Here is a 22,660-nt window from a genome sequence, read left to right as displayed (position 1 = left end):
CCCAAAAGTCGCCCTTCATACAGATTATGGAAGATATAAGTAAATTACAAGCTGTCCAAGAGTGGAGTAAGCCTATTATTGACGAACTTTTTGGGACTTGTGTAAAAAATTTGATAATGTCTCTTTTAATCTTTTTGCATATAGAAATATATTATGTAGTATGGTATCCCATTGTGTTGTTCATACAGCTCTAATGGTTGATAATATTATCAATGATATTGGGCAGTCCTAGTTAGGTGTCCCGACTATACTAAATAGGGTCCTACCACAAAAAACACATTTGTTGGATTGCTTGTACCCAGTTACTCAGTATTCATTATTCATCGCCTTCAATTGCCCAGTAAACTCCTAGTTATAATATAAGGCCGAAAATCAATGTCCTACAAAATCCTAATTAATGGTAGCTTAATTAGAGATAAGGAAATCTCCTATCCCCATACATTTTTGTCCTCTGTGCTGAACCTCTTGCTAGGAAATTTGAGAAAGAATCAATAATTGGCGATAGCAACATTAGGTGTAAAGCAGCAAAAGGGAGTCCTAAAATTCCAATTTTTTAATTTGCATATGACTGTCTTATTTTTGCTAATACAAACTATTCCTGCTTGCTTGAAGATCAAATAAATTCTTTCTAATTATGCTCTTGCCTCTGGATAATGCCCAAAATTTTCTAAGTCAACAATCCAATTCTCAAAAAATACCCCAAAAAGATTCCAAAAGATTCAGGCTAGAATTTTGAAAATTCCAATCCAAATGAGCTCTGATACTTATTTGGGTGCTCCGGTTATATATGATCGAATTACAAAGAAAACTTTTGTAAATTTAAGAGAAAAATTTTGTAGTAAACTAGTAGGGTGGAAAAGAAATTCCCTTTCTATGGCAGGTAAGATAACTCTTCTCAATTCTTCTACCAATATGATGCCGCAATTTCTCATGAGATCCTTTAAACTTCCTCAAAACATTATTGAGGAGATTGAAAAACACCAAAGGAATGTTTTATGGGCAAAATCAAATGATAAGATACCCCTCCACCTTATTGACTAGAAGAAAGCTTGCATCCCTAAATGCTGGGGAGGGGACTAGCTTTAAAAAATCTCCATTGGGTTAATGAAGCAAACTTAGCAAAACTGGGATGAAAAATTCTCAAAGAGAAAGAAAACCTTTGGGTTAGAGTTGTCAAAGGCAAATATCTCCAAAAGGATATATATATATATATATATATATATATATATATATATATATATATATATATATATATATATTGGATGTGAAAGAAAAAAAGAATATCTCTTGGGTGTGGAGAGGTATTCTCAAATCTAGATAGCTCCTTAGTAAAGGTATAAGATGGGAACTTGGAAATGGTCGATCAATAAGATTCTAGAAAGATAGATGGGTGGAAGATATGGTTTTTGAGGAGACTATCCCTCAAGAAATGATTAAAAATAATGATCTTTTAGTGAGTAAGGTTATGGATAGAGAAAGAAATGTTTGGAGGGAGAGTAAAATAGGCGCTTTGTCCCTACCAATTTATGGGAGAAAATTAGAACTATTTTCAATCATACAGACTCAAGAGAAGATAAATTAATCTGGAGATTAAATATAGATGGAAATTTCACTATTAAATCGGCCTATAAAATAAAATGTAATTCGACCAATAATGGAAATAACAATCTGAACTGGAGTGCAATGATTTGGAATCTAAGTTGTCCGTCAAAACTGAAAACATTAATATACCTCTTCCTCAAAAAGAAACTTCCTACTGAAATTTTCCTTAGGCTCAGTTTGGAAGGAGCACATATGCAAATTTGTAGAGTGCAAAACCTTATATTTTGTATTATTTTGCATTGCACATATTTGTATTTGTACTCTTTCCAAACTAAGCCTTAGAAATAATGGATTTAATATTGATGGGGCTTGAAACTTTTGTGGTGAAGATGAAGTGGGGGATAATGATTTATGCCGGACACTTGGTGATGGCATAATGATTTAATCCAAATGGTGTTGACTCATCTCTTGTGGAAACAAGAGTGGTTGGCTAAAGTGAGGGATAATGATTTAAGTGGGGTTCTTCAATGTAAAGAGAAGTGTGTTTTTTTATTTTATGGAGCATTTGGAAGAATGAAAAACCAAAAAACATTCAATAATACCAGTACCCCTCCTCAGATAACTATGGAGAAAGCATTAAATGCTCATAAGGAATATGAAAGCTCTTGAAAGGAAACCTATCCGGTGCAAAATAAATCATGGAAACTTGTTGCTCGGAAAGCTCCAAAATTTAATACTATCAAAATTAATTTTGACGCCGGGAGAAGCTCCATTACAACTATTGCAAGGAGTCACAATGGTTAAATTGTGGACTTCAAAGCGTACATTTTAGGCTTGGGTAGCTTGGGAGGCTTATAACTTGGAGGGCAACTCAAAGATAGTTATTTCTTGCCCTATTCATCTCTAATCCGCCGTGGCACCTGAGGAACATTGTTTGGGAATGCTTTGATTTGAAGATGCGGATGATCAAGGACATTCACTATAAGCATGTTTATAGGGAGGCTAATCGTGCTGCGGATTGGTTAGTAAATGCGGCTTGATCATCGGCTCATGGGTGGGTGGACTTTCTTCATGATTTAGTTTGCATTTGTTTCAGTGACTTTAGGGTGAGTGCTACCCCTCAGCCCAATTATGGACTTATGGGTTTTTGTAGCCTAATTTGAAGTCTTTATTTTTTCTTAAAATTTTCTTTTTTGTCAGATGTAAACCAAAGGAAAACAAATGACTTTCTTGAAATCAACAACTTTTCCTTAACTTTCTATTTCTCACTTATTTCTTATCAAATCAAACATAGTTTGGGAGTTTCGTTTAATTTGGAAAATACATCTTAATAGTTGAGAAATACACTGCAATTGCCAAATAACATATACGTGTATGGAATATTAGAAGGTATGCTAATTTCCTATGAACATGCATGATTACTTAATACTCTCTTTTTAAAAAATGTTGTTTTCCACAGTGTAATCAAACACATTAAAATAACAATTTTCAATAAAAAAAAAATCGTTCATATTCTTTAATTTTAAGTGCAACCAAATGGAGTTGAAAAGTAAATGATTATTATTCTGTTATCAGCTGGAATCGAAATCAGAATCCTTTAATTGGAATCCAGGTCTATTCTCATAACCTGTTTGGTTGAGATGGGAATCAGAATCCGAATTAAAATCAACTAAGTGCAATGATGATACCGGTTCCCCATTAGCAAAGGATGGCGAAACCCAACCCATTACCCAGATCGAACACTCGACGGGTTAGAAGCCCAGGAATGAGGAAACTGTTACTATCCACACGTAGGTGCATGGGGGTGTCACATCACACCGTTTATGTTTTACCGTTTTCTGTTATGATTGCAACCGATTATTGGGGTAGCCAATGATTGTTAGGTGACGTGGCAATACATCAGATGGGGTGTAAGAAGGCGCCTATATATGACCCTTGCGAGATCATGAATAATCATTGAGTATTGCCATTTTCGTTATTACGTTGTAGTCTTCTGATTTTTTTTCCATGAGCGGTGCCTCCAAGCACCATATATTATAGCTCGGAAGGGTCGGAAGCCCTCTTCTCGTTTCCGGGAAGTGGTCGATACCAGTTTGGTATCAGAGCCACAGCCACTTGATTCAGGGGAGGATCAAATGGAGGATTTGGAACAGCGGGTCAGTAACATGGAGCAAAGCCATGAGACACTCCACAAGACTCTGAACGAGATTCTCAGCAGACTGGAGTGGATCATGAGTTACGAGACTTCGGCGGCTTAAGGTGGAGTTACCGAAGTTTGATGGATCCAACGTAGACGGGTGGTTACTCCTGATCCATCAAAACTTTGAGCTCCAGGAGGTGCCATTGGAACAGAGGCTGACCGTCGCAAGCATGGGATTTGAAGGACGGGCGGTGGAATGGTTTTGTTGGATCAAGGACTATCATCCATCGCTGACTTGGGAGCAATTCGTAGAGGCAGTGGACAACCGCTTCAATGGACCATCCGGAAGCAACCATACCGGGAGATTAACGAAGCTGGTACAGACGTCAATAGTGCAAGATTACTTGGAAAGCTTCCAACGACTGTCAAGCAGGGTGAAAGGGTGGTCAGAGGAGCATCTAGTAGGGTGTTTTGTAGCAGAACTTAAACCGGAGCTGCGAGCATGTGTGGAGAAATTGGGTCCGACATCCGACTACACTAACAAAAGCTATCCGACTAGAGTTACTGGAGGAAGAAGAGTGGAATGCTAGGAAGCGGTTTTCTCGGCCGGAGTTTCAGAAGAGTAAGTCAATACAACTGACTCAATAGACAACTCGAATGCCAGAGATTAAGAAGTTGTCACCTGCAGAAGCTAGAGAACGCCGGGCCAAGGGCCTGTGTTACAACTGTGATGAAGTATACCATCCACACACAGCCACAGGTGCAAGGTTCAAAAGTTTTTTTTGATCGTGGGACCGGAGGATGAGTCGGATCAGTTAGAACCCTAGCCAGAACCGCAGGAGGAGGAAACAACCCCGGAGATCTCCCTTTAAGCATTTCTGGGTACCTCTGCTTCTCAGGCCATGTGAGTATCCGATAGTTTACTATCTCACCCTTTGATTATATTGATTGATAGAGGGACTACCCACAATTTTCTGGACCCAAAAATAGCTGAGAAGGCCCACATTTATCCCGTTGAGAACACCACTTTTGAAGTCTTGGTGGCTAGGGGAGAGAAATTGCAAGGTGCGGGTAAGTGCACCAAGGTACCCGTCTCCATTCAAGGGACCACCATCATCCTTGATTTTTATCTCCTTCCCCTCCCGGGCTACGATGCAGTACTAGGAATTAATTGGCTTAAGTCTGTGAGTCCAACTATATGGGATTTCAGTACTTTGAGCCTCAAATATTCAGACCATGAAGGAGAGCATATATGGAAGGGCTTGCTTGATAAGGGGCCCATAGTCATTAACCCTGATAAAACCTCACAGTCTCTGACTAAGGCCCATCAGGCCTATTTAATCCAATTCCTGAGTTGTGCTCAAACTGATCAAGGCCCAGCCCAGGAACATTGGAATCCAAGTATACAATCTCTTATTGGTAAGTTTAAAGAAGTCTTTGAGGAGCTTACTGGACTGCCACCTCAACGGAATTGTGACCATGCCATTCTGTTAATTAATGAGACCTGGCCCATCTATGTTAAGCCTTATAGATATCCTTGGTACCAGAAAAAAAAAATTTAAATGTTGGTGACAAACATTCTGAAGGAAGGAGTTATTAGGCCCATCAACAGCCTGTTCTCCGCATTCGTACTCTTGGTAAAGAAAAAGGATAGGGGATGGAGAATGTGTGGATTATCAGGATCTTATAACAAGGTAACCATAAAGGATAGGTTTCCAATGTCCATCATAGATGTATTACTGGATGAACTCTATGGAGCTACTATTTTCTCCAAGTTGGATCAAGGCCGGTGATGAGTACAAAGCGGCCTTCCAAACCCATGAGGATCAGTATGAATTCTTAGTTATGCCGTTTGGTTTAACTAATGCCCCATCTTCATTTCAGGCGCTCATGAATGAAATTTTCAAAAAGTATCTACGAAAATTTGTCTTGGTCTTTTTCGATGACAATTTGGTGTATAGTGGCAGTCTTCCAGACCTTGAAGGCCCATAAGCTGTTTGTTAAGAAGAGTAAGTGCAAATTTGCTATGGAACAAATTGACTATCTTGGCCATGTAATTTCGGCCAAGGGGGTGACAGTAGACCAGGACAAAATCCAGTCCATGTTATCCTGGCCCAGGCCCAAGACAGTTAAGGGATTAAGGGGGTTCTTGGGTCTCACTGGATATTATCGAAAATTTGTTAGAGGGTGTGGAATCATTGCACAACCCCTCACTCAACTGTTAAAAATGGGCAAGTGGGAGTCGACTGAACAATCTGAAGAAGCTTTTTACACGGCTCAAGACAGCAATGACTACGACACCAGTGCTCGCTCTTCCAAATTTCTCTGAGTCATTTGTTATAGAAACTGATGCAAGCGGTACAGGTGTAGGGGCAGTCCTATCACAAGGTGGGAACCCCATTGCATATTTCAGTAAGGCCATCTAAGGAAGAAATTTACATGCTTCCACGTATTAGAAAGAACTACTTGCGATTGTCTTAGCTATCCAGACGTGGCGTCCATACCTTCTAGGGAGTAAGTTTCAAATTAAAACGGACCACCGCAACCTTGGGTTCCTACTACAACAGAAGTTACATACACCAACTCAGAAAAGGTTGATTGGTAAGCTAATGGGCTACGATTTTGACATTTGTAATAAGCAGGGAAAAGAAAACACTGTGGCTGAGTCACTATCTAGGAGAGGTGAATTGGAGCTGTTGGGTGATTGGCTATAACTCGGCCCATTCCGGAATGGGCAAGGGAATTAAAAGATGAAGTGGCCCAGGACCCGAATTGAAAAAATTAATCAAGGTAATTCAGGATGGGCCACATGCTGGGCCCAAATATGCATTGAGGAATGATCTGCTATGGTATAAGGGGAGGATTATGTTAAGCCCATCTTCCAGATTTAGACGGAAACTATTTATTGAAGCCCACTCTTCTCCCACCGGTGGGCATTCTGGATTCTACAACACCATGCACAGGCTGAAGCGAGTATGTTTTTGGAAGGGTTATCGAAAGGAGATCAAATCTTGGATCAAGGAGTGTGAAACATGCTAGAGGCACAAATCAGAAAATGTACCAACCCTGGGGCTGAACAACCACTTCCAGTTCCAGGTCAGGTATGGACTGACATTGCCATGGATTTCATTGAAGGGCTTCCCCTCTCACACCGGAAATCTGTTATTCTTGTAGTGGTGGACGGGCTTACAAAGTATGGAGATTTTATACCCCTGGCCATACTTACACAACCCAGGAGGTGGCCCGGGCTTTCAGGGATTGTGTCTTTAAGCTGCATGGCATGTCGGCATCAATAGTAAGTGATCAAGACCCAACATTTACTAGCCAATTGTGGAGAGAGCTATTCAGATTGCAGGGGACTCGATTGAACATGGGTTCAACCTATCGCCCCCAAAGTGATGGCCAAACGGAGGTCCGAAACAGGACATTAGAAACTTACCTCCGTTGTTTTGCAAGTACACAACCTAAGGATTGGTGTAGGTGGATACCATTTGCCGAGTGGTGGTACAACACCAGTTACCATTCGACAGCGAAGAGCACCCCATTCTAGTTGCTATACGGGTATCAACCCCCTTCCCTGTTATCTTACATTCCAGGGACAACCAAGGTTCAATCAGTAGAAGAAGAAATGAAATCCAGGGATAATATGATTTCAGAACTGAAGCTTCACCTGAATGCAGCCCAAAACCGCATGAAGAGATTAGAATACAAGCACAGATCAGATCGGGAGTTTGCAGTCGGAGATTGGGTGCACCTCCGTCTCTACTCTCTAGCCTTATAGGTAAGGAAGTGTGGGAGCCAGAAAATCTCAAAAACTATCAGCCAGATTTTTTGGCCCACTTAAAATACTCACTCGAATTGGGCTGGTGGCCTACAAGCTGGAGTTGCCAGAAGGGAGCCGCATCCACCCACCTTTACATTCTAATGGACTCTATACCTGACACTATTCTGGGCCGAAGAATGATTAAAAGAGGTAACAAGGCAGCTACAGAAATTTTGGTTCAATGGAAAGGGGCATCAGCACAATATGCCACGTGGGAGTTTTGGTTAGATCTTCAGAAGCGATTTCCAGGAGCATGCCTCGTGGACAAGGAGTCAATTAAGGGGGAGGGAATGATACGGGCTCCCCTATTAGCAAGAGGATGGCAAAGCCCAGCCCATTACCCAGATCAAACACTCGACGGGTTAGAAGCCCACGAAACTCTTACTATCCACACACAGGTGTCTGGGTGTCAGACACCATCACACCGTTTATGTTTTACCTTTTTCTGTTATGATTGCAACCGATTATTGGGGTAGCCAATGATTGTTAGGTGACGTGGCGATATAGCACATGGGGTGTAAGAAGGCCTATATATGACCCTTGCGAGATCATGAATAATCATCGAGTATTGCCATTTTCGTTATTACGTAGTCTTCTGATTTTTTTTCCTTGAGCGGTGCCTCCAAGCACCATAGCTCGGAAGGGTCGGAAACCCTCTTCTCATTTCCGGGAAGGGAAGAGGTCGCTACCAAATGACTATCAGAAATGGAATGAAATTCCAATTCATTCAACCAAATGATTAAAATTAGAATGAGCCATTCCGATTCCAATTCCAAACCCCCTATTCTCACAAATCAAATACGCCCTAAGTTCAGTCTCCGTGATAATGAGAATGCCTCAGTGTTATGGGGCTAGTCATTTGAGCCCCGTGCGGCACTCAAATGGAGTGAGTAAGCTTAAGCAACAAGTAACAATACAAGAAAATGCAACAAGATGACACACAAATTAGTCAAAAGGCACTTTATATTGCATAAATTGGTGGCAAATACAAGCACATAGTTTAGTGTCGAGGGGATCTCGTACTTAACCTTTACACGCTATTGATTCACTCAACTACCTATCTCCCCTCAAAGAGTACGTTAAGCTTTTGGGGGGAGTGACAATAAGAAACATGAAAATGGTGAATAATCATACTACGGAATTACAAGATTGCCATTGGCATTCCCCCTATACAAGATACATGTAATGTCCCATGCAAGACACACACTTAGACACTTGGATGGCATGTTGTGGGCGTGGTGATGGTGCTTGGTGGCGCGGCAAAGTATTCACTTGTGACATTCTCCCCCACTCAATTCAGTCTTCGTCCTCGAAGACTGGCTTCTGATTGTGGCTCAGATCTGCTTATTGATGACGAAGACTGGCTTCTGCTTGTGGCTCAGATCTGCTTATTGATGAAGGAGGGTTCTTTAGTTGCTCCACGAACTTGGTCTTTTCCAAGGCCCGGGCATAAGGTTGGGTGAAAGGCTTTAGGGTGTTCTTGATGGTGGGAAAACCTATGGCTAGTCCCTACATTTAGTCCTTGCCTCTACTTCGAGATAGGATTTTGGATGTCCTGTTTTGGTGGAAGGTAAGATTGTGGCCAAGGCTAGGTCAAAATGAAGGTTTGGATTTTTCAGGTATTGGTCCCCATGATGATTTTTCTCCCAAGGGTTGCTCCTCACTAGGCTCCTATGAGGGTTGGCTTGACCAATGTGGTGGCAGACAGGGTACCTAAGTGGATTTGGTGGTATTCGCTCTCCCCGATGATGGTCATAGTGAAGGTGGTTGTGGCTGGAGATGGCCTTGGGCCTTCCAGGAGTCTTCTGTGTTGTTGGCTTGTGGTGCTGACGTTGGTGCTGCTATTGATGTTGATGTTGGCACTGGTGCTGGAACGGCTTTGGGGGAGACTTCTTCTTGGTGACAACTTCCCAACCCGTTTCGGTGTTGATGTGAGATGTTGGAATGGGGGTCTTCTTGGTTGGTACGACGCTGGCTTTGTAGTCATCTATTTCTTAGCACAGTTGTAGAGCTGAAAGTTGTTTCCCATGTACTTGGAGGGCTAATGTCAATGGAATCATGCATGGAGACTACTCATCCAAGATGAGTAGATGGTCAAGGTGTGGCATGAGGGTTGCTTCTGCTTGTGTTAGGAACTCCACTCTAAGAACAACTTCAAAATCATCCAAGGGAACCACATATAAGTTGACTTTGCCTTTCCACGGTCCCACTTGTAGGTCTACTCCACGGGCCATACCTTCTACTGCCTTGGCCCCCGAGTTGACGGCCTTGATCTACTCTGTTTGTTTGGTAATGGTCAAGCCAAGTCGCTTTGCCTCTGTAAGAGAGATGAAGTTGTGGGTGGCCCCAGTGTCCACCAATGCTTGGGTCAGCCTCCCGTCGAGGGTGATGTCCACATATTTTAGCCCCTTGTGGGCTTTGGTGGGCCACTTAGATGTGACCTCTTTCTTTACCATTGCATTTAGCAATTGAAGGGCACCTACTCTCGGTGCTGGTGCAGGCTTCTCCTCATCACTCTCTTCATCATCATTGAGCTTGGCGATGAGGGCATTGATCTTCTTTCGCATGGGACAGTCGCTAGTCTAGTGCTTTTCATTGCAAATGTAGCAATGTGAGGGAGGAATTGCAGGTCTCCTAGTGTACCGATGGCCTTGATAGCTTTGGGCTCCTTGTGGCTTCTTCCCTAGTTGATAATTGTTAGGCTGCATTGGTCTCTCTTGTGTGGTGGTTGAATGTTGATCTCCCCCACTCAAACTCGTGGTACGTGGACTGGATGGCTTTTGGCCTTCTTCATCAGGTGTCCTTAGATCAACAAGCTGCTTAGCTACGACCATTGTTGTGGTGAGGTCCTTCACACCACGCCGTTGAAGTTCAAGCTCAGCCCATGGTTTGAGGTGGTCCATGAAGTTGAACAAGAGGTCCTTGGCTGACATGTCGGAGATCTCAAGCATCAAGGCCGAAAATTCTTTGACGTAGTCCTGTAGCGATTCCTGTTGTCTAAGGTTTTTCATTCTTTTGCGTTTCAGGTACTCCACGTTCTCAAGGTAGAACTGACGTTTGATCTCAGGCTTGAATCTAGCCCAGGTGTCGATGGTGCGGGTGCCATGTTCAATGTCTTGAGAACACCTACACCACCATAACATTGCAACATCATTCAAATACATAGTAGCTGTGTGTACATGAGTTTGGTTGTCAATAATGCTAGCAGTCGAGAAATATTGTTTTAGTTGCCACAAGAAATTGTCAAGCTCCCTAGCGTCTCGGGCGCCTGAGTAGGGTGTTGGCTCATGGATCTTGATGTGTATGGGAGCTAGGGTGGCTGAAGTGCTGGTATAGTTGGCCACCGCCCTCTTTAGGAGAGTCATCTCATCTCTCATCTCGTCTAGTTGTGCTTGAAATTTGTCTAGCATGCCCTGTAGGCTACTCTGAGAAGGTCCCACTCTCGAGCATTGTAAGGTGGCATGCATCTCTCTGAAGGCGCCATTGAATTGCCCTTCTAGTTCAACCACCGCATTCTCAACAATCTCTAGGTTGTGGTGTAGCTCATCAACCTGATCTCTGGTTTCACCTAGTGTCGTCTCGCAATGTAGGATGCGCATGTCCATGCCAGCAAGTTGGTCAACTGATTTGTCACACTTGCTATCTTTAGTTGTGCGGCCCTTCGGGGCTTGTGTCTTGGCAGGATCATCGAGTGGTGCCTCATCGGTGTCATGGGCTTGGTGCAGTCTGTGTAGTATGTCATTGACAATGTCACGATTGCTCTTCATTGTGCTGATTAAGGGGCAGTGGACAAGGTCCAATGTGCTACAAGAGCTCCTGCTCTGATACCAACTATCATGGGGCTAGTCGTTTGAGCCCCGTGCGGCACTCGAACGGGGCGAGTAAGCCTAAGCAACAAGCAACAATACAAGAAAAGGCAACAAGATGGCACACGAATTAGTCAAAAAACACACAATTTAGTGTCGAGGGGATCTCGTGCTTAACCTTTACACGCTACTGATTCACTCGACTACGTACCTCTCCTCAAAGAGTACATTAAGCTTTTGGGGGAGTGACAATAAAAAAAATGAAAATGGTGAATAACCATACTACAAAATTACAAGATTGACATTGATATTCTCCCCGTACAAGATACATGTAATGTACCACCCAAGACACACATCAGGGCATTATCCTTTATTAAATATTAATTGCAGACAGCATAAATTACAGTGGAGCACGAATATGTCAGAAAAAATAATAACCAACTTAGGGAGATTAATGCAGGTTGACTACAATTAATTGGGTTTGAGGGCTACATGCCTACAATCAGTTTTGTCAGATTTAGGGCTAAATTAAACCAGATATTGAACTATTGTGGTCATCAATGGGACATGAGTCGAACAGTTCAATGATTCAATTGAATTGCAGTGCAGATATGAAGATCAACTAGTTTATCACCTAACAACACGTAAACTTCACACAAAAGGAGTGAGGCACCTCTCTCACCTTTCCGCTCATACTCTTCCATTATCATCTTATATAAATCAAACTCATTTCTCTGATGTTCAAGTTATTACTGCAAGCCGCTCGTCGTCAGTCTCCGGCATCAGAGACAAAGCAAAAATGGAGGCTGTAAGGCTTTTCATCACGGTTTTTCTAGTCCTAATAGCCAAGATCATCTCCGTGCCACCGCCACCTCACCCGCTCTGCATCTCTGAGATTGCCCTGGTAAGCAATGCTTGTGCATTTGTGCCTATAGAACATCATCTTACACAATTGACTGCGACTAGGACTACTCATCGGGGAAATCAAGAGGAGCTGGTAAATGAGCAGCAGAGACAGCAGGAGCATGACAACGAGGACGATCGGCAGGAAGGTCACAGGCGCAGGAACTACCACCATGATGGGCCAAGCGAAGAGTGTTGCAGATGGTTGAGGGAGGTGGATTCCATGTGTGTCTGTCAGCTGTTCGTCCCAATGCCTACGTTCCTCAGGAGACCTTTGCACTCCTACACGATTATGGTTGATCATACGTGCAAGGTCGTATTTAAGTGCCCTCAGCAACTAGTTTAATCGACAATGTGATGCGGATCTATATGCATGTTCATATATATCTTGTGATCAGTCGGGGCTTGAGATATCAAATATATTTAAGGTCTATGCAAATTTATACATGCTTTACTTTGTGCTTGCTTCAAGATATAGGGGTCTTCAGTTAGTTTCAGTCTCAATGACTAGGAAATAAAATTTACATAATTGATCGTTTCTTTAAACCCTAATTGAACTCAACCATGGATGTACATATTCAATGGATTTCAAGTTGGGAAAATTGAGGTTGTGTTTGGTACTATTGCTGCTATTTGAGACTGTTTATGGTTGAAACATGCATATCTTAATGCAAGCGTGGGAGGTTGTTTGAAGAAACATCAAATTGGCGTTTTCAAAGGGGATGAATTAAATCTAATCATTCTAGCTGAAGACGACTCTCTTATGTGATGAGAAAACATATATCCCTCACTAATTTGTATTCATCAATTGAAAATGTTTCAGGTAGAATCAACAGTGGTACCTAACACAACCTTCTTGTTCCAAGGAGGTGAAGTTTGACCATTTTAGCTGAAGTGGTTCTCATATGTGATGTGGTGATTTCACAAATATAATTGGTATCGATCCATGCCAAAAACGTTTCTAATAAAAACAGCAATGGTATCCTATCAAATAGTGTTTTAAAAACCAACCCGGAGGCCAAACCGTTTTTGCCTCCAAGTCGTGGGTCACCGGTTCAACCAACCGGGTCAGATGGTTCAAAACGTGCCATATCAGAGCAATATTAGCATTTATATATTTTAAGTGTTTTTTTTCACGGAAATAGTGGGGTAATTTGAACTGGCGCCTGATTATGCTAAGTCGGTGGCTTGGTGTGACCGCCGCTTCAGAGCAATTTGAACCAGCCACCTAAGGCGGCGGTCTTGACCTAAGCCGGCAGAGGTTTAGGGGGCGGACTGAAGACCACCGCCTTAGATCAAAGCCAGCGGTCCGGCTTAGACTGATTTTCTTGTAGTGGCAAGGCATGGGTGGATAGATCTCGAAAAGTTATCCAAAATAAAAGAAATCACCTCAGCTGGACATCGAAATGCAAAATTATGTCCTCCCGAAATTTGCATACACAGTTAGTATGCAACTTGCAAGCCGACCATTAGGTTGACTGGGTCAATGGTCCAACCGTCCTATTTGGACCTTTTTTGATAAAATCAACGTTTTTCAACATTTTCCAGATTTTACTCAAACTGAACCCTGAATCTTGACTGAATAACGATTCAAACGGTTCAACTGACCGAATCAACAAACACTACTATCAAATACAACCTTCTTGCTCCATAAAAGTGAAATCTCAACATTCTAACTAAAGTGACTCTCATATGTTATTTCACAATACATTGTATTATATATTGATAAACCTATAATGTTTCTGGAAGAAACAACAATAACACCAGACATTTGAACTTATCATGGGCAAACCCTACCATTTTCAGCTTTGGGTTCTCCCACTTCGGATAGATACTGTATTATTTAATATATCATTCAGCCAGATGGAAGAATTCAGTCGGTAGATTTTCTCTTTTTACTCCATAAAGTTTATAGCACTAACAACCCAGCTACATCATCTCCATCACATCCACAAAATCCTGATTGAAGGGGTAATTACTGCATCCACTTGTATCAAAATATTTGTGCCCTAAAGTTAGCTTCCGTATGGTAGTAAAAATTTATAACCGAACCAATATTGCTTGGTTGTGTTGGAGTTTTTGTTTTTTTTTTCAATCACTTATTGAACTGTTAATGGGTCCATAAATGGCAAATAAACCTCTTTCGATTAGTGTATGACTGAAAGTAAACACCTTTTCCACTATAAATTCCATTTTTGATCCTTATCACCTTTTTCTTTGGCAGTAGACCTTATCGTTATCATCTTCCTCAATAGTTTCATTCTATTTACCGTGCATAATTCACCACATGTCAACACCTCATATGGTTATTTTTATGTTGGATGTAAGCATTTTTGCACTGAAAGAACTCGATGGGGATAAAAAATAAAGGCTTGTGAAAGAAGAGACCAGTTGTGAAAGGGATGGAGAAGTGGCTGAAGGAAAGTAAAAGTATAAGATAAGCTTTCTTTTTCTCACCACACACCACATTTTCTTTCATTCTCCTACATACATTAAAAAGTATAACATATAGTTTAAATATATATATATATATATATAGATAGGATGGCCATTTTTTCCACAAGAAAAGATTTTTTTTTTTTTTTTTACTTTTATCTTAAGCATTTGAAGAGAAAAATTAAAAATAGAAAAAAAGTGTTTGGTAGATAAAAATGCACTACTTTTCACCACTAATACCATTAAATGCATCTTGATCTGTAAATATTACCCCTTAAGTAATTTAATGTTTCTTTTAGCATTATAGGGTACAATATATATATAGTTAACTTTATAAACATATAAGGGTTCTGTTTGTTTGTAGTAAAAAAACTGAATCACATAGTCAATTTTGCATCTATTTGTTAGTAATTATGATTTGCACACTTATCTGCTACCAAATTTATACTTTTTTGTCTCTTTTGTATTTTTAAAATTTATGCAAAATTTTGCACCACCTTCTCCTACCTCAATCCTCTCACAGGATCATATCATTTTCTACTTAACTCGATACTAAACAAATACCACTCTTTCATACAAAGTGGCGACCGCATAATTAATTTTGCTTCTCATTTTACTTCTCACCAACAAATTAACAAGGTAAAATTTCAATCTGAAGCAAAAGTAACCCTGGATTTCTACTTCCATGTAAGTTTGCACTACAAACAAACTGAACCCTAGGACGCAACATTATAAAACTCATTTTGTACTAGATCAAGATGCATTTTGCTGTAGTACGTGGTGCCAAAAAATGTATTTCTGTGCCACAGAATTTGCACTAAAAATTGTGTTCGTGTACATTATATATGCACACATGCGTGTGCATGCATGCGCGCAATAACACTCTAATGTCCAGTAAAAGTTCACTTTTGCTACTACAAGGTTTTAGCTGTTGGCTGCAGCCACAAAATAAGAGGTTCCACGTCAGCTAGGGTCCAAGACTGTTTTCTATATTAACATTGCCACTTTCCATGAAAGCAGCAATGAACTCAGTTATCTATTTGAAAAACGTTAATTGTTAGAAGGCAGTTCATGAGTAGCAATTGTAAAATAGGACTTTCTACCAAAAAAAATTGTAAAATAGGACTATTGTTATTATAAATTTATTGCAATGTTATCTAGTTATTTGATTATTAATTTGTTATTGTACTTTATTTTATTAAATACAAGGGTAAATTATAGATACCCTTGTACTTTGGGGGTAGTGATACTCGAGGTCCTAAATTTTCGATTGCGACACCTTAGTATTCTAACGCCATGTTTGGAAGTGCTTAAAAATAAGTGCTTATTTGGGCCATTAAGCACTTATTGGTATTTGGGAAATAAACCCGAAATAAGTGCTTATTTTAAGAATAAGGGCTTATTTTTTAAGCCCAAATTTCTAGCTTTTTTTTTAAGCCCAAATTTCTAGCTTTTTTTAAGTATTTATACATTAAGCACTTATTCAATTTTTTTTCTTTCAAAATTATCCCTAGTTGAATTTTAAAATACCACTTATAAAATTATCCATAGTTGAATTTTATAAAAGTAGTTTTATGAAAGCACTTTTACAAAAGTATTTTTTATGAAAACACTTTTGTAAAAGTGCTTTTACAAAAGTACTTTCATAAAAGTGCTTTCATAAGGGTAGTTTCTTAAAAGTGCTTTCGTAAAAGTACTTTTATAGAAGTGTTTTCATAAAAATACTTTCATAAAAGTGTTTTTATAAAAGTAATTTAATAAAAGTGCTTTTCAAAGGGTATATTTTTAAAATTTGAAAGAAAATGAAGGACAATATAGTCACAAGTGCTTATTAGAGAAAAAGGCTACGAAACACCCAATATAAGCACTTATTTTTAACTTAAACACTCCCAAACATGGCCTAAACTTTTAGAAGCATACACTTAAATCTAATTTTGATAAAAGTGATGTTAATATAAGAATAAAATTACAAAAATGCACATATTTTAAACACATACTTAAGTCTAATTTAGAAACCACATTGTAAGCATTAGTCAGTATTCATCCATCCTCGTCGCTTGGGAGCTTCACTAGAGAACTCAAATGTTCTCACTTTGTTTCTGGATGTTTTTATTTAGGTATAAACATTAGTTGCTGTGTTATTCTGTGAATCACCATTTCTTTTGTGTTGCCATTGGATTGTGTCCAAAGGCAGAAAAAGAGGAACAATAAGAAAAGAGAATCTAAATATGGGCATTTTAGTAATTTTCACCTTCATATAATGCTAGTTTAATGGAGTTACACTTTAAGTATATATTTCTAAAAGTTCAAGATATTAAAATGTTGCACTTAAAGATTCAAACACTTAAGTATCACTACTCCATAAATACAGGCCGGGTACCTATCTGTAATTTACCCCAAATACAAATAACCTTCAATTTCCTTATAAATATATACCAAAATTTCAATCAAACTGTATTTCGTTACCTCAGACCTTGCATTAGAAAAAGACCCAAGATTTTTTTTTTGTAAGGTCGAGGACAAGAAGGGGTATAAGAAGTTTCTTTTGTCCTTATCGCAATGGAAGATTTAAGGCAATAAACCTGTTCAAATTTGTAATTTAAGGAGTTTACATCTCCGCCTCATAACACTCCACAGCATATTCTCGCCATGCATTAAGAACATCTTTCGATGATAGTACCAGTCTTAATGATGTCATCCTCTAGAGATGTTTCCAATACACATCCACGGGGATGTACTATGTGTAATTGAAGGGTTTTCTCACTTCTCAGCTAGGTGGGACCAATCTGTGATAACTCCAAATCCTCTAACAACCTTAGCCCTAGCTAGCCACGAAAGTTTGCCACCTCCAGCAAGAAAACAGCTGGTTGTCTCTATTATATTGTTGATGGAGACCGATTTTCTCTAAAAGACAACATATCAAAGCCAAAACCAGACAACGGATTTAACAAAATATTTGATATGACTGAAACTTGTATATATATGGATTCTCATTTCTCAGTGAAAGAAGAATGCGGCGTACCAATTAGCTAGACGTACACATGATGAAGACATGTAAAATATTCCCTTGGCAGCCCATCTCACATATAGAATTGATAGTTTCCACTCTCATTGGTGCAAGATTCTCCATCTCAGAGATATATACAATATTGATTACACACCATTAATGTCTCATCCAATACTATCATCTGAAGTTCTGAATTCAAACAGAGTTGCCAATTATGTAAACAAACCATCTTTTTCTGTGTTCAAATTTAGTACATGCATTCATTTGTTTAACAAAAGAAAGGAAAGTAAAAAAGAAAATTTTATCAATAACTAGGAGTGGGGCATAAGACCTTATCCCCCAAAAGTCTAGTCTAATGGCTCTCCTCACTCAGAGTAGACATAGACATTAATTGTATATATTGTGATCGTGATCATCCTATTATATAATTAGCCTGACCTGCCCTATGTTTTAGCCGTACCATATGCAACATTGAGAGCTAAACCAAACCACCGTTTTTAGGGCTTTAATAAACTTGTAATATTATATGTATTGAATTATATTTAACTATATAGTTTTTTCTTATATAAATTTATCAATTCATTGTAAGTAGTTTCTTAGTAAACCATTGGACAAGTAATTCAAGAAATTATTGGAAGCATGAGGCACCATTAATACTAGGGCAAGAATCCACGTGACACCCATACCGACCATATTGTACTGCCGTGAGTATATAACTTCATCTTTATTCCACGCTTGTGCCCCAGTAAATTAAAACATGCATACATATATGCTTTTTGAATCAATTCCTAAAATAAAAAAATAATAATTAAAATAAAGGAGAATATAAATTTAGGATCAAGAGAAAAGAAAAATGGGGCCATTAATATTATAACGGTCACCAGGCATTCAAGGTCCCTCCATTATTACCACCCCATTATATATACTTAGCTTGCATTTCAGACATGGGTTTCTTTTCTATTTCTGGCAAGATTCATTCTTCTGGTTTAAGAGAAGAATCAATCTTCCTTTCCATTAAATCACTAAACTGATTTTCAATTTGAGGGGGCCTGCGCGAACTGACTGATAGATGAGAATGAATGAATTGCACAAGAGGTGTGGTGGTGCAATTCAAAGTTTGTCCATGCTCCATGCTTGTGCCAAAGCGGAGGTTAATATAAAAAGAAGCCCTGTCCATACATTTTTTTTTCTATGAGAGATACCTCCAAGGACTAAGGCTTTAATATACAAACAATATTACTTAAAGCTTCCATTTTATTTTGACTGAGCTAAAATAAAGAAATATGTGGGTATGAGGTCAATGGTGTGTTTCTATTTTGGGGAGGCAGAAAGAGATTAATAGGTCCCAATAAGCTTGTTTAACTTCCATCAACCATGTATATATCTTTCATTCTAACAGTCCAGGAGGATTAAGCAAACTAATCAAGTGATAATGTCGTTTTAGAAAATGGGAAGAAAAGTTGGGTTCTCGAATCTTGGTGCACGCGAATATAATTATCATCAGTTTGTCATTCCATTGTGTGATTGATTTGCACACAATATTCTATTAGCATCTTTTCTTTTTGATATAAAGTTGATGAAGATAGGAAGAAAAGGAAAAGAAATTGTAATTGGTACAGACACCATAGATTCTCCACTGTTGGACGGTTAATTGCCAAAATTCATGTTGCATGGATCCTAGCAACCTTCAAGCATTGAACCCTAAAGACATGAGGAGTACTCAAAGAGCCATCCAACGGTATAAATACAAGAATACAGCTAAAGCCTCAAGGTCGTTTTTAGGACAATTATACCTTTAGGCTGCAGAGGGATCTTGGAGACATAAGTGAAAATATATGAAACCCCATGTCATTCCATTTCTCATATATCTTCTAAAGAATCAAACATGGCATTAACTTTTCTTTATTATTTAGATATTAAGGCCCAGTTTGGAAGGAGTATAAAACCTTATATTTTGTATGTATTTGCACTATACATATTTATATTTATACTCTTTCCAAATATGTACTCTTTCCAAACTGAGCCTAAAGGATGTTATTAATATTTAAATGCCCAAAAGTTAGTAATCAAATTATGGTGTGCCCAGAAGAAAAGCCATGAATTAAAGCTAATTTTGGTGAACACCTGGAAAGCTCAAAAACGCTTAATTAATTAATTGAGTTGAGAAATCAATTTTTCAATCAAACTAGTTTTAGTGAACGCAGCTCAATCAATGCTGAAGCCTTCCCAAACCAGACTGTAGGGTCAAATCAAAGAGATGTGTAACATGATTCCTGAAGATAGAAAACTTCTACAAATTGCACAATAAATTTTTCTTGCTGTTTGATTGTGAAGTACAAAATTTACTAAGACAAGTTAACAATGTTAAAGGAATGTGAGGATTTTCATAAGACATAGAGCAATAATTAGTGCTGTTATATTGCTGTGAGTTATATTATTGATGTTAGTTATTTCCTACTTTATGATTGCTATTACGTTGTTGTTAGCAATGTTAGATTTGTTAGTTATTTGATTATGTAAGCAGTAGGGGTATTAGGGTAATTGCAGTCTTATATTTTTAATGTTAATATAAATAGTGGAGTGGGGTGGCAATTAAAGTAAGCGCACACACTTAGGGGTGCTCACAGTTTGGTTAATTGAACCGTGGGCTTTTTTTTTTTAAATCAAACCGGTACTATGGAATTTTGGAAAACCGGTAACCGAAATCGAATTGAAGCCAACCGGTTCGATTAATAGTCGATTCGGTTCATCGGTTTTTTGGTTTTTTAAATTTTACAATATTATATTTTAAATAATAAATAATATATTATATATTATACACATAATGCATACTTATTAATTTATAATATACAAAATATATAAAATATGTAGAAATATATGTATATTGGTCGGTTCGGTTAACTATTGGTTTTTTATATTGGCTAACCAAAATCGAACCGATACCTTTGGTTCTTTTAAAACACCAAACCGACCGGTTTAGTTAACCGATTTTTTGATTCGGTTTCGATCGGTTCGATTTTTTGATTTTTTTTGCTCACCCCTACACAAACTCTTCCTCTCATCTCTCTTCTTTCTTCTTCTTTTCTTTTTATTGAATTTACATCAAGAATTTGACTGATTACAATCCTGATTTGCCAACTTGGTATCAGAGCAATATAGGGTTTCTCATGTCTGTCTAATCCAACCGACTACATGAGAACTTCCTAGGGGAAATCTAGCAAGATCTACCCATCGGCTGATTCTTGGAGGTTACTGGAAGTGTTTAGAAGTTGTCCAAGGGCTTGTAGAAGACTTAGAGAGTGTTTGGTAATTAGGAAGAATCAGAGAAGATCAAGAGATTAGGGTTTAGACAAAGATTGGAAGTGGCGATCATATTTTTTTGGGTAAGTTTCTATTTTTCCTTAAGATCGACTCCAGCGATAGCTCGATCAGACCTATCTAGGAGGAGCGGCTGAGGTTTTCTCTGCTTTCTCAGAGTTTTCCTCTTAATCCTACAATTAGACATGATTAATATCATTTTTGAATGAACCCTAAATTAGTTTCAACAATTCAGCCTTGGTGTTTTGGGATGAAAACCGGTTTTGGTCTGTTTTGGGGTCTTTTCTTGTTGAGAATTGGTTTCTCTTGATAAATCCCTTAGAGAAATGACAGGAGTTGAGTTTAAGGCTCAATGGGAGAAGCCAATATCAGTCTATTTCTCTACCCTAAAATCATTATGGCATGAAATTGATCACCTGGAAACTATTGAGTGGGAAAGCCAGAAGGATGCAAACACTTATAGGAAATAGGTTGAAACCAATAGGGTTTTTGAATTCCTAGCTGGTCTAAATTCAGAGTATGGTATTGTGAGACAACAACTATTCACTAGGGAGAGTGTGACCTTATCACATGCCTATTCTCTAGTGCATAGTGAAGAAAGTAGGAGAAAGGTTATGTTGTAGTTTCAGCCTACAGAATCAGCTCTAGCAACAATTAAACAAAAATTTAGGAGTAACAAGGAAAATGACATAAATGAGGATAAGAAGGAGTTAGTTTGTGACCATTGTAAGAATCCAAAGCATACCAATGACATTTGTTGGAAATTATATCCACATTTAATTCCAACAAAGCTAAAAAACAGAAAAAGGGGAATGCAAATGTGGTTATCACTACTAATGGTGATCCTCATCTATCACAAGAGCCACATCCTTAGATACATTAGTTGTTGTTTAAGCTGCTCTGACTCAGTTAAAAAGTGAAGTTGGTACTTCAGCCCCCTCATTTCAGTCACTAGTTACATCTACTACTCCTACTTCAACATTTGCTCATTCAGGTACATGGGCATCACTATATCATTCTTTAGGCCCAGGTAACAATGGACCTTGTTGGGTCATAGATTTAGGTGCATCTGACCACATGATAAGCCCATATTTTTTATTTACTACATATTGTTTATCCTCTAGCAGAGATAGAGTATCCATTGCTGATGGGTCCCTTATTCCCATCTCTGGAAAGGGAAACATTAGACTATCAGATGCCATCTCCTTGTCCTTAGTTTTGCATGTTCCTAAACTTAGCACTAATCTGTAGTCAGTTAGTAGCATCACTAAAAATCAAAATGTTCAGTGACCTTTTTCCTTGATTGATGTGTTTTTTAGGATCTAGAGATGAGGAAGGTAATTGGAATTGGCTGTTAGACGAATGGAATCTTCCTATTTGGAGGGAGCCTACATGGGGAAGATAAAGAAGTTGGAAAGTCTCTTGTTTCTCAGTCTGTGAGTTAGATTATCCTTTGGCATAATCGGTTAGGTCATCTGTCTTGTAGGTCTTTAAGGAATTTGTTTCCCAGTTTGTTTGAGTTAGTCCATATGTTTAGTTTAAAATGTGAAAGTTGTGACCTTGCAAAACATTGAAGAACAACCTATTCTTTGAGCAATAGAAGAAGTACTATTCCTTTTGAAATTGTGCATACTGATGTTTGGGGACCATATCACATCACTGCTATGGGGGGACACCGGTACTTT

General features: G+C 38.9%; 1 protein-coding gene across 1 annotated transcript; it reads left to right on the top strand.

The window, feature by feature from the left end:
• Positions 1 to 12,110: 12,110 nt before the first annotated feature.
• LOC104596643 (uncharacterized) lies at positions 12,111 to 12,560 on the top strand. Its single transcript, XM_010257902.1, has one exon. The coding sequence runs from the start codon at positions 12,111 to 12,113 to the stop codon at positions 12,558 to 12,560; it is 450 nt and encodes a 149-aa protein (XP_010256204.1).
• Positions 12,561 to 22,660: the final 10,100 nt, after the last annotated feature.

Source organism: Nelumbo nucifera, chromosome 1, assembly GCF_055504915.1.
Source record: "Nelumbo nucifera cultivar China Antique chromosome 1, China Antique-T2T, whole genome shotgun sequence".
Classification (NCBI taxonomy): domain Eukaryota; kingdom Viridiplantae; phylum Streptophyta; class Magnoliopsida; order Proteales; family Nelumbonaceae; genus Nelumbo; species Nelumbo nucifera.
Note: the sequence above shows the minus strand (reverse complement) of the source record. Positions and strands in the feature narration are given on the sequence as shown.